The 17,766-nt window shown below is 52.1% G+C and overlaps 1 protein-coding gene across 2 annotated transcripts in view; it reads right to left on the bottom strand.

Moving 5' to 3' along the window:
* Nucleotides 1–11,509, bottom strand: part of LOC115505467 (cytochrome P450 4F22) — a 30,608-nt gene extending 19,099 nt beyond the window's left edge. Inside the window, exons 1-4 of one of the 2 annotated variants that reach the window (XM_030303117.1) lie at nucleotides 11,101–11,509; nucleotides 9,883–9,889; nucleotides 9,741–9,847; nucleotides 674–896 (exon numbers count right to left, since the gene is read on the bottom strand). In XM_030303117.1, the coding sequence (XP_030158977.1) occupies nucleotides 674–895 (222 nt within the window). In that variant the 5' untranslated portion in view covers nucleotide 896; nucleotides 9,741–9,847; nucleotides 9,883–9,889; nucleotides 11,101–11,509. The remainder of the gene's footprint in view (nucleotides 1–673; nucleotides 897–9,740; nucleotides 9,848–9,882; nucleotides 9,890–11,100) is intronic. The other variant, XM_030303124.1, reaches the window with a different exon arrangement.
* Nucleotides 11,510–17,766: the final 6,257 nt, after the last annotated feature.

Genomic DNA, 17,766 nt, shown 5'->3' with positions numbered 1-17,766 from the left:
AGGACTGAGTGAGTTAATATTTTTAAAGCACCTGATGTAATTCTAAGCACATGTATGTGAAATAAGAAATGAAAGGCAGGGCTCCTGGATGGCTCTGTCAGTTAAGCGACTGACTTCGGCTCAGATCATGATCTCGCGATTCGTGAGTTCGAGCCCTGTGTCCGGCTGTGTGCTGTCAGCTCAGAGCCTGGAGCCTGCTTCTGATTCTGTGTCTCCCTCTCTCTGCCCCTCCCCTGCTTGTGCTCTGTCTCTCTCTGCCTCTCCAAAATGAATAAACGTTAAAAAAATTAAAAATAAAAAAAAAATGAAAGGCAAGAGAATGAAAGAAAGGGTGCAACCACATCGGGGGTGGGGTGGAGCAAAATCCACAGGGGTCCCCCCACCCCACCCGGGGATCACAGAACCCGACGACTTTCACGGGCACTGGTACCTGTTGCTACAGCAGTAGGCCTGAAATGACAGAGAAAACTTTCGACTCAGCTCTGCCTCGCCTCAGCTGTGTGACCTCGGGTAAACGGCTTGCCCTCTCTGAGCCTCCATCACACTTAGACCCTGGAAAACGGGTCTGTTCGTGGCCCTGACCAGATTCTTGGGGGATGAAAGAAACCATCAGGTCCGTCATCCTTACTGAATACCTGGGACCCGCCCAGCCCACCTGCCCAGCCCCACACACCATGCCCAGGTGGCCCAGCAGCCAGTTGCGCCGGGGTGGCTGGGGGAAGCAGCTCAGCCGGCGGCACGTGATGTAGCAACGCCAGGAGAACCTCAGGAGCTGTATCAGCAGGCGGCAGAGGAAGAAGAGCAGGGACAGGACGAGTGCAGACACCGCATACAAGCGGAAGGCGGTCTTCTCCAGTCCCAGGAGGTACAGCAGGTGCTCCGTGACGGGCAGCATCCTGTGGGAACACACGGGATGGGGGTCAGTGCAGGTAGGAACCACTGTGGCCGTGTGCGTGCCATACAAAGATGACCCGTGGGGTCAAGCATAGGGTACCTGGCACACAGGAGGTGCTCAATGCACATGAGTCCCAGACACCAAGGATACCCCCCTAACTTTCCCCAGCAGTGACCTTCAGCGAGCTGACCAGACGGACACCTGTCCACATGCCCTCAGTCTTCACTTCGCAGGGCATCCTTCCTGGCTTCTCTGCCCATGCCTGGCTGGCCAGAGGGTTGGAAAATTAAAACACGTACACCTCCACGCCGAAAGCAGCTCTTAACCAATGACGGATGAATGTTGCCAGATAAATACCTCCTCCCCTTGGGGCAATGACCCTGAGATGGGAGTTTCACATGCACTCGCAGGCTTCCACAGAAGCAGGATTAAACTCCGGCTGCCCACAGAAGAAACTTTCTCTATTAGCTGCCTTCCTTCCCCTGTCTTCCCTCTTTTTCTCTAGTTAATTGAGGTGAGATTCACCCAACATGAAACGAACCGTTTTAAAGTACAGTTGACCCTTGAACAATGCAGGGGTTAGGGGGGTCCCAAGCCCTGTGCAGCCGGAATTCCATGTGTAACGTTTGACCCCCCGCAAAACTGAACTGCTCATAGCCTGCTGTTGACTGGAAGCCTTACTGATAACATTAACGGCCAATTAACACATATTTTGAATGTTATATGTATTATATACTGTATTGTTACAAGAAAGTAAGCTGCAGAGAAGAAAATGTTGTTGAGAAAATCATTAAGAAAGAGAAAATAGGGGCTCAGTCTGTTGAGCGTTCGACTTCAGCTCAGGACATGATCTCACGGTTGGTGAGTTCGAGCCCCACATCGGGCTCTGTGCTGACAGTATAGAGCCTGGAGCCTGCTTCGAATTCTGTGTCTCCCTCTCTCTCTGACCCTCCCCTGTACATGCTCTGTCTCTCTCTGTCTCAAAAATAAACATTAAAAAATTTTTTAAAAAATAAAAAATAAAAAAATAATAATAATATTAATGACACAGTGACCAGGTATAGAGCGTTGCAATGTGCCATGCTCCACACTCAGGGATGTGCATGCCTCATTTTATGGTGCCTTAAAGTGGGCCTTGGAGTTGGGTCCTACCATTCTCTCCATTGTTTGCACAACTCAATCTCTGTTCTTCTAACTCAAGAGAGATGGGAGCTGACAGAGGCCCCCTGAACCCCTACCAAAGGCCAAACTCAATCACATTGGGGGCCCACAGATCTCAGACAGTGCCGAGGAGATTGCTGAAAATGGTTAGGTCTTGCCCTCATCTCTCCTTTCCCCTTAGTCCAGACACCCAAGGGTTCTCTCTGTGCTCCACCTCCTTGGGCAACACAGCTAAAGGAACCCTACCCTCCAGGTCCTCACCTGAGTCCCCAGTCCCCACCACCCCCCCCCACCACCGGCCCATGGTTCCCTCCATTAGGGGCTCAGAGTCACTGGCTTTTCCACCAGCCAATGACCAACTGTATCATCCACGCAGAAGATGTGAAGTTTCTATTGGTTACCACATCCTGGGAAAACAGCTGGGTGCATCATCACCAAATTAGGAGAGTCCCATTGGGACGGTCTGACTTACACTACCAGCCATGCAATTGACATGACCACTCATTAGGATGTCCGGTACCAAGGAGAGACAGAAAGGGAATAACAAGTGTTGGCAAGGATGCGGAGAAACCTTGAACCCTGATGCCTTGCTCGTGGGGATGTAAAATGGTGCGGCTTTGCTGTGGAAAACAGTGTGGTGGTTCCTCAAAATATTAAACATAGAATCACCATATGATCCAGCAATCCCACTTCTGGAGAGATCCCCAAAAGAAGTGAAAGCAGGAACTCAAACAGATATTTGCACACCCATGTTCACAGAAGCATTAGTCACAAGGGCCAAAAGGTGGAGGCAACCCAAGCGCCCAAGAAAGGAAGAAGAGATACACATACTATGGCCTATCCATACACTGGAATATTATTCGGCCATAAAAAGGGAAATCTGACACAGGCCACAACATGGATGGACCTCAAGGACATTACGTGAAGTGAAATAAGAGACACAAAAAACAAATGCTCTGTATCCCCAGAGGAGTCAGGTTCAGAGACAGGAAGCAGAATGGCGGGCACCAGGACCGGCGGGAGAGGGGATAGGGAGTCAGAGTTTTAATTGAAGAAGACAGAAAAGTTCTGGACATGGATGGTGGTGATGGCTGCACAACAGTGTGAATGTACTTAAGGCCACTGAACTGTTCACTGAAAATGGTTAAGACTGGGGGGCGGGGGACACCTGTGTGACACAGTCGGTTAAGCATCCCACCCTTGATCTCGGCTCAGGTCATGATCCCACAGTTTGTGAGATCAAGCCCCGTGTTGAGCTCTGCGCTGACGGTGCGGAGCCTGCTTGGGATTCTCTCTCCCTCTCTCTCTCTCTCTACAACCTCCCCCCCCCCAAATAAATAAATAAACATTAAAAAAAAAGACTGTGTGTCTCGAAGGAGGTAAAGCAGAGATAGAGGTGGCTGAATACTGGTCCCCCAAAGAGATCAGGTCTCTGGAACATGGGAATGTGATCTTAACTGCCAGCGTCTTTGCAGACGGGACTAGAGATGAGATTATCCGGGATTGGATTGTCTAGGTTGTTCCCAACTGGAATCACAAATCTCCTCATAAGAGAGAGGCCGAGGGAGACTCAACACACAGAAGAGAAGAAGGCCGTGGAAAGATAAAGGCAGACCCTGGAGGGATGCGGCCACCAGCCCAGACACCCTGGAGCCACTAGAAGCTGGGAGAGGCAGGGAGCAGATTCTGCCCTAGAACCTCCAGAGGGAGCACGGCCCTGCCCTCACCTGGGTTTCAGACTCCTGGCCCCCAGAACTCTGAGAGAATAAATGAATAAATGTGTGCTCTTTCAAGCCGCCCAGTTCGTGGTAATTCGTCACAGCAGCCACAGGAAACAAATACACGGAGTAAGAGGGTGCAGACCGATCCCTCCAGATGAGGTGGCCTGTGTGTGTCTCTTGGGGGAAGGCTCTCTGGGCAGACAGCTGAGTGAAGAACGGGGCTTTCTCATTAAGTGCACATCTGCACACACACGCACATAGCTGGGGTCTTTTTAATACATATATATATATATATATTTTTTTTTTTTTTTGAGAGAGAGCGAGAGAGAAAGCGAGAGCGGGGAAGGGGCAGAGATAGAGAATCCCAAGCAGGCTCCGTGCTGTCAGCGCAGAGCCTGATGTGGGGCTCAAACCCACAAGCCGTGAGATCAGAACCTGAGCCAAAATCAAGAGTTGGACGCTTAACCGACTGAGTCACCCAGGTGCCCCTAAGGTTTTATTTTTTTTTTAATGTTTATTTATTTTTGAGAGAGAGAGAGAGAGACAGAGCGCGAGAAGGGGAGGGGCAGAGAGAGAGGGAGACACAGAATCGGAAACAGGCTCCAGGCTCTGAGCTGTCAGCACAGAGCCCGACGCGGGGCTTGAACTCACGGACTGTGAGATCATGACCTGAGCTGAATTAGGACGCTTAACCGACTGAGTCACCCAGGTACCCACATGTAGCTGGGTTCTAATCCTGACTCCACGGACTGGCTGTGTGGCCTAGGCCACAGTTTCCCTATCTGAAACTGGGGGTGACTGTAAAAGATGATCTTTGGGTCCACCCCAGTGTGACCTTTTCCTGCGTGTGGCCCGGGGTGGGGTCACCGCTTTGGCAGGCCCAAGACCTCTGGGTCACCTCTAACCCCTGGGCAACCTGGCTGTAGTCTGGCTGCCACTGCAGACACCACAGTCACCTTTCTGAAGGTCCGTCATTCTCCTGCTCTAACACCATCCATGGCTCCCCACTGCCCTCAGTCTGGCATCCAAAGCCCTTGAGGAGCTGACCACCCCCACCCATCCTCCACTTCGGCCATAAAGATCCCCCTTCTCAGGATGTTTTGGACCCTTTCACCCAAGCTATAAACGTTGGATTCCTTAGAGCTGGTCCTGAGTCATCGCTTCCTCTCTCTCCATGTATACGCCCTGGGGAGCTCACCCCCTCCCATGGCTTTTGTGACCCTGTCTCTGAGATGCCTCCCATGTCTTGATGACACCACCTCCTGGATGGCCTCCAGGGGCATAGCTCAGACCCTCACATTCACCTCACCTCCTTCCTCCCTCTCTGCCCACGCCCAGTTCGTTGCCAGGTCCTGCCAGTAGTGTATCCTAAATATCTTTCACTCTCATTCACTTTTCCCCATCCCCATCATCTCAACCCACGTCAGGCCACCACTGCAGTGGCCTCCTCCCCTTGGTCTCCCGAGTTCCCTCCCGCCCCTCCCCCCAGCAGTCCATTCTCCACCCAGCAGCCAAAGGGATCTCCCTAAAATTAAATCAGATCACAGCCTTCCCCTGTTCAAAGTCCTCCCCATTATGCTGAACACAATTCAGATTCCCTCCCACGGACTGAGACGCCCTGTGCGCCCGGCCCCTGTGGACCCCTCCAGCCTCTCCCATGGCTCTCCCCGCTGCTGACCCAACTCCAGCCACTCTGGCCACAGGCCAAATTCATTCCCGCTTCAGAGCCTTTGCACATGCTGTTCCCTCCAACCTGGCATGCCTTTCCCCCAGCTCTGCCCACAAGGGCCCCTCCTCATCCTCCAGGACCACCTCTGCTTTTCACCACAATCAGCCACCTCCTTTATTGAGCACCTTCTGTGTGCAGTGGCTTTCTCAGCCATTTCTTTCATCTTCCCAGGAGCCCTTCGAGGCAGCTGGGGTTCTTCTAAGTAGAGTCACAGCAAGAACCCCCACCCCCACCCAGAACAATCCCAGCTGATATCCTGACAAAGGAAATGTCTTCCTGAAATACTGAAATGGGGAGGAACTGAAACAAGAGAAAGCACCAGCCCTCAAAGAGGAGACCCTGCCCCAGGAAGGCAGGTGCACAAGAGGGAGGGAGCTCTGAACCGCCGTGCCCACCCCCCTATGTGGGACATGGGCTGCGGCTTTTCCCAGGACAGGCTGCTCCAAGCAGAAAGAGCACACGCTGGATCCGCAGCTGGCTGTCACCCTGGGAGCCTCAGTCTTCTCATCTATGAAATGGAAACAATATCAAGAAGTCCATCTGATGCTTCTGGGAGGAGCTCAAAAATCGTGCCTTGGGGAAGTTAAATCCTCTGCTTTCTGCATCTGGGTTCCACTCGCCCACCCCTAGCAAGAGCACTCCTGCCAGCACCCCCCCCCAAAAGAAAGTGCTGCAAAAACCCTTGAGGCAGTGCAGCCGCTTTGAGAAATAGCTTCGCAGTTCCTCAAAAAGCTAAGCATAGAATTTTCATGTGACCTGGAAATTCCACTCCTAGGTATATAGTCAAAAGAATGCAGGGGCGCCTGGGTGGCTCAGTCAGTTGAGCGTCCGACTCTTGATTTCGGCTCAGGTCACGATGCCAGGCATGGGATCGAGCCCTGCATCGGACTCCATGCTGGCTGTGGAGCCTGCTTAAGATTCTCATTCTTTCTCCCTCTGGTCCTCCACCACTCTCTCTCTCTCTCTCTCACATAAAATAAAATTAAAATTAAAACTAAAGAATGTAAAACATCCTCAGATACTTGTATATGAATATGAATAGCAGCACTATTCAGAATAGCCCAAAGGTGGAAACAATCCAAATGTCCGTCAATGAATGAATGGATAAGTATCATGTGATATATTCATGTGATGGAATATTACTTGGTCATGAAAAGGGGCGCCTGGGTGGCTCAGTCGATTAAGCGTCTGACTTCGGCTCAGGTCATGATCTCCCAGTCCGTGAGTTCGAGCCCCGTGTCAGGCTCTTGTGCTGACAGCTCAGAGCCTGGAGCCTGCTTCGGGTTCTGTGTGTTCCTCTCTCCCTGCCCCTCGCCCACTTGTGCTCTGTGTCTCTCTGTCTCTCAAAAATGAATAAATGTAAAAAAAAAAAACATTTAACAAAGATGCCACTCAAATGAAAAAATAAGCCTGGGGGCGCCTGGGTGGCTCAGTCAGTTGAGCATCTGACTTCGGCCCAGGTCACGATCTCACGGTCTGTGAGTTCGAGCCCCGCGTCGGGCTCTGTGCTGACAGCTCAGAGCCTGGAGCCTGTTTTGGATTCTGTGTCTCCCTCTCTCTCTGCCCTCCCCTGCTCGTGCACTCTCTCTCAAAAATAAGTAAACATTAGGGGCGCCTGGGTGGCTCAGTCAGTAAAGCGTCCGACTTCAGCCAGGTCACGATCTCGCGGTCCGTGAGTTCGAGCCCCGCGTCGGGCTCTGTGCTGACAGCTCAGAGCCTGGAGCCTGCTTCGGATTCTGGGTCTCCCTCTCTCTCTGCCCCTCCCCTGCTCATGCTCTGTCTCTCTGTCTCAAAAATAAATTAAACAAATTTTTTTTAATTTTAATAAAAAAATAAATAAATATAAACATGAATCAGTTGACTGTACAACCCAAAGAATGAACTCTAATGTAAACTATTAACTTTGGTTAAGTATAATGTGTCTACATTGACTCATCAGTTGTAAGAAACATATCATCCTAACAGAAGATGACGGAAGATGTTAATAATAGGGGAAAGTGTGGGGAGTTGATGGATGTTTTGGAACTCTATACTTCCTGCATAGTTTTTCTGTAAACCTGAAACTGCTCTAAAATATAAATTCTGTTTAAAAGTTAATTATTTGAGGGACACCTGGGTGGCTCAGTCAGTTAAGCATCCAACTTCAGCTCAGGTCATGATCTCACAGTTGGTGAGTTCACGCCCGGCGTTGGGCTCTGTGCTGACAGCTCAGAGCCTGGAGCCTGCTTCGGATTCTGGGTCTCCCTCCCTCTCTGCCCCTCCCCTGCTCATGCACACGCTCTCATTCTCTCTCTCTCTCTCTCTCTCTCCCCCTCTCCCTCTCTCTCTCAAATATAAATAAACATTAAAAAATAAAGAATAAAATAAAATAAAGTTTTAATTTTGGGGTGTCTGGGTGGCTCAGTCAGTTGGGTGTCCGACGACTTTGGCTTAGGTCATGATCTCATGGTTTGTCTGTTGACAGCTCAGAGCCTGGAGCCTAATTCAGATTCTGTGTCTCCTTCTCTCTGCCCCTCCCCTGCTCATGTTCTGTCTCTGTCTCTCTCTCTCTCAAAAAAAAATAATAATAATAATAAACATTTAAAACAATTTTTTTAATAAATAAAAAAGTTAATTATTTGAGGGTTGCCTGGCCAGCTCAGTGGCTAGAGCATGCGACTCTTGATTCAGGGTTGTGAGTTTGAGCCCCACGTTGGGTGTAGAGATTACCTAAAAAGATAAAAAAAAAAATCTTTTTAAAAAAGTTAATTATTTGAAATTAATGAAAAATGAATTAAGATGCTTTAATTGGGGAGAAGGTGTTCTGGGGGTTCAGACAGTCGTTTCCTTTCGTGACTTGAGTGCTGGTGACATGTGTGGGTTCAATTCGCAAACACTCCTGAACTGCCCAGTTGTAGAATGTGCACTTCCCTATACCCCCTGTATTACACTTCAACTTAAAAAAATTAAAAATAAAATGAAAATTTGTTTCCCGATTGCATCGTCTTTTAAAATGTGCATCTTTGACCCTTAAAAACTTAGAACAAACTGAGGGTTGATGGGGGGTGGGAGGGAGGGGAGGGTGGGTGATGGCTATTGAGGAGGGCACCTTTTGGGATGAGCACTGGGTGTTGTATGGAAACCAATTTGACAATAAATTTCATATATTGAAAAAATAAAAATAAATAAAAAATAAAAAATAAAATGTGCATCTTTGGGGCGCCAGGGTGGCTCAGTTGGCTAAACACCCAACTTTGCTCAGGTCATGATCTCACGGTTCGTGGGTTTGAGCCCCGTGTCGGGCTCTGTGCTGACAGCTCAGAGCCTAGAGCCTGCTTCCGATTCTATGTCTCCCTCTCTCTCTGCCCCTCCCCCATTCACTCTTTTTCTCTCTCTCTCTCAAAAATAAGTATTAAAAAAAATTTTCAAATGTGCGTCTTTGACTCAAACCAGCCTGGGTCCCACTCGCGGCCCTGCGCCTCCCCCAAGTCAGCAGCCTTGAGTAGTCTAGTCCCCACCCCCAGCTTCCATGTGCCAATCTGTGAAATGGGTTAACAGTAGCAGGAGCCACCCCTTAAAGGTTGCTTGGGACACTTCAGTGAGATGAGGTCTGGTAGGCGGTATGCAAGATTTTAGCCATTATTCCTGCTTCTATTATTTCCTAGCTTATTGGAGCGAGATAAACGCAAAGCGGACACTCTCAGGATGCAAACTGAGTGAGAGGCTGGCAAACTTCAGAGCATCAGACACCAGGCAAGGGCACCCAGCAGCCCCACCCCAGCAGAGGTGGCCCCGCCTGTCCTGCTGGGGCCAGCATTATCTGAAAACGGAGGAGCCAGCGACTGGTTCCGTGGCCCACGCCCAAGGAGCGCTGGTTTGTCAGGTTAGCCCGGCCGCCAGTCAGGGACTTGTCATACAAGGTGTGTGGGCTCCTGAGAAGGAATGCAGGACACGACCATGCCCCCCCACACGCACACCCCGGACACGCACACCACCAGAAATCACACGTTGCCTCTCCTTGAACTGCAGGTCCTGGGGCCCACCTGTCATCCAAGCACCCAACACTGGCTCCACTGCCCCACATCCTAGCGCTGCCCTTCACTCACTCTGGAAGCCAGTAGTCAAAACAGCCTGCCTCCTCTCCCTGCTCATGCCAACCAAACACCCTCTCTATGCCAAAGAGCTGCCTGACCCCAGAGACTCCTATTCTCCCAAAGTGCCAGACCCTAGAAGTCTGAGCTGAGAGGGGGCTTACCCCAGATTTCTGGGGTTCGGAGAAGGGACTGCAGGAGCAGTTCTGAGGGCAGAGCCAAGCTGGCAAATCGAGGTGGGAAGGAGGGCCTCACCGCAGCTGTGGGCACACTGTAGGCTGTCGCCCACAGCTTCCTCGGCCCAAAGGAGATCCTGACAGAAAAAGAAGTTTACAAACCACCAGTCATCTAGACCATCCCAGAACTGCAATTGCCTCTGCCCACCATCTCAGCACTTGGACACGAGCCTCGGAAAGGATTCCATAAAGCTCCACCTCAGAGCTGTGTGACCTCAGGTGAATGTCTGCACCTCTCTGAGCCTCAATTTCCTCACGTGTAAGACAGGAACTGTATTACCCACTTCACAGGGCTTTGATAACAATGCCACATTTTTAATGTGCTCAGCTCAGGGCTTGGCACACCGCAAGCCCCAGATCAAAGGTGCCTCTCCTTGCTGTTGGGGCTGGCACCATATTCGTTAGTGCTTGCCCAGTCATCTGGGATTTGGAGAATGGGGTCCAAGGCTTGCCAGGGAGGCGGGAGGGGGTCGCCTTCTCCGTCTGCGGAGTCATCCAAGCCCAGGTCACCACTGGACACCAGTCCAGGGCTAATGTTACCGCTCAGAAACCCAAGCTGGGCTATACAGAGAGGCCGGGGCCATTAGAAAGTGCACAGGATGTTGGGGTCACACAGGGCCGGTTTGTTCAAATCCCAGCTCCCCCACTGTCTCCCGGCCTCCCTCCCACCTCCAGCCTGAGACTCTCCCCAGTTGGCAGGTCTCAGCCGCCTCACGTGGTCCAAGCGGGGACGGCCAGCCCCTTGGACACCAGGGAGCATACACCCCTCCCGCATCCAACAAACGTCAGCTGGTACCAACCGCAGGAGCTCACACAACCCTCACAGCCAACTCTGGGGGCCCAGGAGGGCATCTCCTCTTTTCAGGCTCTGCGCCTGCCACGGGTGGGGAGAGGGACGGTGAAGGCAGCCGGATCACTAGCGTAAAGTCCCTGAGGGAGACGCTGTGGAGTGACTCCGGTCCGCCTTGCGGCACAGGGCAGGGCCTGGATCCGCCCGAGAGGTCCTGATGGGGAGGGGGCTCTTCCTGAGGTCCCTTCCCATCACGGAAACCCGGGGAGAAGGATGTACCCAGGACTCCGAGGGGCGCGCTCAAAACAACTGCGCCCAAAAGCGGCGGCCGTCGGGGACACGCCCACGTCCCCCCATCCGGAGCCTCTGGGACCCGCCGCCGCCGCCGCCTGGGTCGTGGGGATTCCCGGGGCGGGCTGCGCGCAGCCCCTCGCGTCCCCGCTGCCAGCACCCGCGCCTGCCGGGCGCCTCGGGTTACCACCCCCCGCGCGCACTCACCTCGCGGGTCTCGGCCTCGGCCTCTCGATCCGGGATCCAGATCCGCCCGCACCGCAACCTCGGTTCTGACCGCGCCGTCCGGCGGCCGGGCCCTTTAACCCCGCCCGGCCGCGCCGCGAGGCCCGCCCCCGGCCCGCCCCCGGCCTCGCCAGCCTCTGGGCGGGGACCGAGGCTAGGCCCCCAGAGACGGAGAGAACCAGAGACAGAGTCGTGGGTGCGTGGAGAGCGACGGAAAGGAAAAGACGCAGAGCCGGGGATGGAGAGACCGACAGGTGGAGAGATGGAGAAAAAGACGCAGACAGAGACAGCGAAACACTTGAACACCCAGCATCCCCAAACCACCACACTCCCTGCCCCTCTGCCCATGCCTGGCCCCACTTAGTGCCCAGATCCCCCCTCAGGCCCGCTCCTTAACACCCTCCTCTTGCACCAGCACCCTCAAAGCCCACACGTCAGGACCTGCTCCCACGCTTGGACAGGGGTCCCTAAGCCAGCAACCCTGAGGCTCCATCGGCCCTGGGGAGCCAGCCGTTCTGCTCCCTCCGGATTCAACCCACCCTCCTGGGGCTCTACTGACAGCTGCAGCCTCTTCCTCCAGGAAGACCTCCAGCCTCAACAAGCCGCACCAGACTCTGGTCCTGCTCCTCTCACCCCCACCCACCCACCGTCAGCCAACTCGACCATCCCACTGAGATGTTGTCCTTGGCCAGTTTATCTGCTCCAGATAGATCCAGACAGGGTCAGTCCCGCCCCGGATTTGGAAGAGATACCCGTGTCTGGGTCAGTGGGTGGGTGGGTGACTGATCTGGGCAAGTGGGCAGACAGATGGGAGGAATCACAGCTGGCCGTTGGCTCTCCACTGCCTCCACAGGGCCAAATGGCATTGTGCATACTGGACACCCAGGTAATATCTGTCAAAGAAAAAATTTTAAAACGCCACAGGAGATTAGAGAGATCAAAGCCTCCGACCTTAATTGCAGGCTCATCTGGGGAAACTAAGGCAGATGCTGGCAGCTGGAGGAGAGGCACGACTGGCTGGGTTCAGGCAGGAGCCAGGCCAGACACTGAGAAGCCTGAAGCTGTAAGGAGACATCGCCCTCCTCTCAGTGAGTTCCAAAGCTAAAACCACAGCGAACCATAAGGAAACTGAAGAAAGGGCAAGGAAGTTCAGACTGTTTTCCCCAGGATGACCATTCCAAAGCCTTTCGATCTGTCAGAAATAAATTCTTGATCCTGTTACAGACAACGGGTGATCCCCTCCTGGCTTTGGGGGCCAACCAGGTGGGGAGTCTGGTCATGGGGCTGTGCTGGACTCTCAGAGGACAGGGCCAGGGGTCACAGCCACAGTCAAAGCCACATAACACTATGGGCAGAGATGGACTCTGGAGGCAGAGGGTTCGGGTGGCTTTATCGGTCACTCACTGTGTACCCACCTCAGAAGACTGCTGTAATGTTTTAGGGTAACAGTTGACACCCAAGGCAATCCTGTCCCTCAAGAGACAATCTGACAATGTCTGAAGACACTTTGGCCATCACAGCTGGATGCTGGGGTACCGCTGGCCTCTAGTGGGTAGAGGCCAGGAATGCTGATAAACACCTTACAGTGCACACACAGGATGGCCCCTCGCCAAAGAGAATGATCTTGGGGCACCTGGGTGGCTCAGTCGGGTGAGCATCTGACTCTCGATCTCAGCTCAGGTATTGGCCTCAGGATCGTGAGTTCAAGCCCCGCGTCAGACTCCGCACTGGGTATGAAGCCTATTTAAAAACAGAGAGAGAGGGGCGCCTGGGTGGCTCAGTCGGTTAAGCGTCCGACTTCAGCTCAGGTCACGATCTCGCGGTCCGCGAGTTCGAGCCCCGCGTCGGGCTCTGGGCTGATGGCTCAGAGCCTGGAGCCTGCTTCAGATTCTGTGTCTCCCTCTCTCTTTGCCCCTCCCCCGTTCATGCTGTGTCTCTCTCTGTCTCAAAAATAAATAAACGTTAAAAAAAATTTAAAAAAAAAAAACAGAGAGAGAGAGAGAGAGAGACAGAATGATCCAGCCCTAATGTCAATAGTGGTGAGGTTGAGAAACCCTGCTTCAAGGTGTAGGGAGCACTTCTGAATTCTAGCACACAGTAAGTGCTAGGTAAGTGCTGACTGCCGTTATTAGCCACCATGGAGTTTCCAGCCTTCTTCCTCACCAGCAAATCCTGACCACCAATTCCATGTTCAGCATGCCCTAGTTCAGAGAAAGCTGTGGCTTCCCCACCCGATCCACAAGCAACCTTCAATCAGGCAAGTCCTGCTTTAGCTGGCTTTGACTCCCCCCTGAGACCAGGGTCTCCTTGAGGGTGAGTCCCCAGGATCAGCTGGTGCCGGGCTAGGTGGCGCTTGGAATACATCCGTGCAGCGGGTCGGACCTGCTGTTTTTTGTTCTTTGTTTTTTAATGTTTATTCATTTTTGAGAGACACATAGAGACAGAGCGTGAATGGGGGAAGCACAGAGAGAGAGGGAGACACAGAATCCGAAGCGGGCTCCAGGCTCTGAGCTGTCAGCACAGAGCCTGACGCGGGGCTCAAACTCACCAACTGTGAGATCATGACCTGAGCCGAAGTCGGCCGCCCAACCGACTGCGCCACCCAGGCGCCCCTGGACCTGCTGTTGAAAGATGCAAGTGTGGTTCTAGGGGCTGGGAATATGGCAGAGAATAAAAACAGCCCAAATCCTTGTCGTTGTGGATCTGAAGCTGAAGTGGAGAAAACAGAAAATAAAGAAAACATATCCAGCAGGAAATTTTTACCAGGGAAGGCATGTAACAGGTTTTTGCCACGGGGCTGAGGGGGATGCTGCTATTTGACCTGGGTGTCAGGTGGCCGGCTGAAACCTGAAAAACAAGAATAAATGTTGAGTCACGTTGTACCCCTCAAATTTGTCTTTGTCAGTTCTACCTTCATAAAGCTGGGGAAGAAAAGAATGAACGAGTGAGTGAATAAATACATGAATTTTCACAAGTCTGAACCACACGGAAGATACTCTGGCTCATTCCCAAAGTCTGATACAAGTGTCCAAAGCATGATACAAAGTATCTTAGTAATTTTAGATAGCACATGGAGAAGGTGGGTCTATTCATTTTCTATTTGATGTATTTATGTTATTTGAGAGATTTGTTTTGACTCGTAGAAGAAGAAAAAAATAGTCACCCTGGACATCAAATCTACAGCCTTGTGGATATAATGATCATTGTACACATTTTGCTTTAGAATAAATAAGGCTTAGGGGCCCCTGGCCAGCTCAGTCAGAAGAGCATGCGGCTCTTGATCTTGAAGCGGTGAGTTCGAGCCCCACGTGGGGTGTAGAGATTATGTAAATAAATACAAAACTTAAAGAAAAAAGAAAAAAGCCTCGAAAGCAAGACCACTGAAAGAAAAGTATTAAGTAATAAAAAAAAAAAAAGTAACAGGTAGATGGCACAAAAGTGGTGCCAGATGATTGAGTGACAAATTTCAACATCAGAAGCCATCTGTCTGGTGGATTAAGACAAAAATGGAAGATTCCTAAATGCAACTTTGGGAAATACTAGCACACCAATCTCTCATAAATCCCAGAAAACCAGACACAGAGGGCTCGAAACTTGAAAACTTGAAGGAGGGAATTTTAAAGCCAGTGTAAGAGGCCCCCTTATCCCGGCAGGTGGTAAACTTGGCTGAAGTCTTTAACCCTCTTCGGTTCAGTAGTGTTCTCTCATTAGGTGCTGGGCCCTCTGTAAGGGTGAGAGGGGGCGGTGTTTCTAAGTGAAGAAGAGACAATACAAATAATTGAAGCTTTGCTGCTTGGACAGAGGCAGAAGGGAAGGCTATGTGAAGGATGTGACATCTGAGCTGGGACTTCAGGGAGAGGTTAGATTTCAACAGGTGCAGGAGAGGGGGTGGGGCTTGGGCACAGAGAAACCCAAGGGTGTGGCTGGGCAGGTGGCTTTCTCTGGCCTTGGGATGTGAGAGGTGAGAAGGAGGGCAGGCATGGTTGGGAAGGGCCTTGAAAGCCAGTCCAAGTGGCTGAGTGTTGATCTGGGCAATGGGGAGCCATGGGTGGTGCCTGAGCAGGAGAAGAGCCCCCTTTAATGGGTTTGTTTTAAGGAACACTGGAGTTTATTGATTTGGGGGGCAATGTGGATTTTTTAAGGATGTGGGGAACGTCTGCATTGGTAACAGGCTGGATGTGAGGTTCCGGGCAACAGTGGAGGAGAGGAGGAGAGGAGAGGGTGTCAGCCCAGCTTCCCTGCCCTCAGAGAGATGGGGACAAGGAAGGAGAAGCAAGTTGAAGGGCCTGGGAATGAGGAGGCACTGACCACAGTAGGCTCCCTGGCCGTGTTACCCTGGGCAAGTCACGTGGCCACCGGAAGCCTCTGTCCCTGTACAGATAAAATGAAGGAGATGACCACGAAATGAAGTGGTGTTTACAGGGTCCTCAGCCCCATGCCTGGCACAGAGCACGGGCTAGACAACTAACCGCACTTTGGGTTTGTGCTTTGATTTGGGCTATCCCAGCCCTTCTCAACTGAGGCAGATTGTTCCCCCCCCCCCCCCCCGGGGACGTTTGGCAATGTCCAGAGATACTTTTTGATGTCATGCTGCGGAGGGGGAGGAGCTAGTGGGCAGAGGCCAGAGATGCTGCTAAAGGCACAGGATGGGCCCCACCCCCCACCCCCAGGGAATGATCTGGCCCCAGATGTCAGCAGTGCTGAAGCTGAGAAATCCTGTCTGCCAAGGAGAGGCACCGGGAGGCGGGAGGCGGCTGGGCCCAACCTGAGAAGTGCACCTCTGACTGAGTCAGCTGTCTTGGGAAGACTTGGATGCCTGGGGGGGAGTGGGCGGGTCAGTGAGGTCCCTCGGGAGGAGGTGGACAGAGAGGAGAATGGGGAGACAGAAGCACCAATCACAGCTACGTTCAGAGACAGGATAGGCAGAAGCACGGAGCTGCAGGAGATGAGCCACATCTGGGAGGTTGAGGAAGCGTGGTGATAGGAACAATCCCCTTGGCCTGTGCCCAGAGGTCAAAGGGCCCAGGCCCTAGGAAGGGACAGGGCTCTGCGGTTCCCAGGCACCAGAATCCTCAGCCTGGCAGCAATCAACAAACAGCAACCTAAGTGGGAGGAGAGGACACGGGGGCGGCGGCCAGATTAGGGAGACGGTACCAGAAAAGTGTGTTCAAGTGGACCAAGGAGGAACATGGCGGGAGTGAGGGGAAGGCAGTTTCCTGGGCATCCAGAAGCTCACGGCAGACTTCCGGGAAAGCAGCCGCTATGAAAAATCAGTCCGTGCCTCGAAAAGCTAAAAATGGAATTACCATATGAGCCAGAAACTCAGTTCCTTAAGTATGTAACCGAAAGAATCGAAAACAGGGACTCAATGTCCCTGCATGTTCACCCGTACACGCATGCCCGCAAAGGTGGAAACAACCCAGCGTCCATCAACAGATGAGGGGCTGAGGAAATGGGGCCCGTCCGTGCGGGGGAGCGTTACTCAGTCATAAAAAGGAATGAAGCCTTGAGACCTACTACACCATGGACGAAACTCCAAAACATCACAGTGATGTGATGGAGTGAAAGAAGCCAGACACAAAAGGTGGATGATTCCGTTTCTATGAAATTTCCAGAATCAGTAAATCCATAGAGATGGTGAGTACATTAGGGATGGACGGGGGGGGGGGGGCTGTGAGGAGTGAGGCTGTATCCAAGGAGAATGAGTACAGGGCCTCCTCTTGGGGCGATGGAAATTTTGCCACTGGGCAAAAAGTGATGGTTGAGCAATATTTGTGAATGTGCCAATGGCCGCCGAATTACATCCTTTAAGATGGTTAACTTATATTACGTGAATTTCACCCCAATAAAATAAGAGAGAGTTCCAGCAGGAAACAGAACACTCAAATGGGGTAATTTGGAAAGAGAGTAACAAAAGTACTATTTCAAAAAGACAGCGCAGCCAGAACCTTTACCACCCCGAAGGTGCGGGGGCTATGGGGCGAAAGCAGTTGCTGGAACCTGGACTTGATACGGCTATGTGCAGAGAGAGGACTACCTGGCAGGAGTTGTTGGTTGAGGGACACAGCCAGCCTGCATGGACCACACAGGAGAGGAGATCAGATATTAATACCCGGACCTCAGTCTCCTCCCTCCCTCCAATGCCTGCTGTGGCTCCCTATTGGCGGAACCCAACCAGAAGCCATAAGGCAAGGGTTGAGTGATTCATACAAGCCAGCCTCCCAGGATACAAAATAGGGGGCAGAAGGGTGGAGACAAGGCAAAAGGTAATTCAGAGACTTGAAACAAAGACCAGAGCAGTTCCAGGGTGTGGGGTGAATGGTGGAGCAAACAACTCCTTCCAATTCGTCACTCACCACACTCTTACTCACTGCCACTTGAACCATTTTGCCAAACCCGTCAAGGTTATCTTTCCCCTCAAAGGCTTTGCTTGCTGCACATGCTTGAAATTTCCCTCTGCTTGGAATTCTATTCCCTCTCACCTGCTCAGCTAACTCCTACTTATCTTTCAGGTGTCAGCTCAAAGTCCATTTTCTTTGAGGGCTTCCCTAACTTCTGGGTTCAGTTTAAGCCCACACTGGATGCAGCCACAGCCCCTGGGAGTCCTCAGTCACAATCAAATCACTCTTGGAATGGTTCCTTTAGCTG

The sequence above is a fragment of the Lynx canadensis genome, chromosome A2, assembly GCF_007474595.2.
Source record: "Lynx canadensis isolate LIC74 chromosome A2, mLynCan4.pri.v2, whole genome shotgun sequence".
NCBI classification, from domain to species: Eukaryota; Metazoa; Chordata; class Mammalia; order Carnivora; family Felidae; genus Lynx; species Lynx canadensis.
Note: the sequence above shows the minus strand (reverse complement) of the source record. Positions and strands in the feature narration are given on the sequence as shown.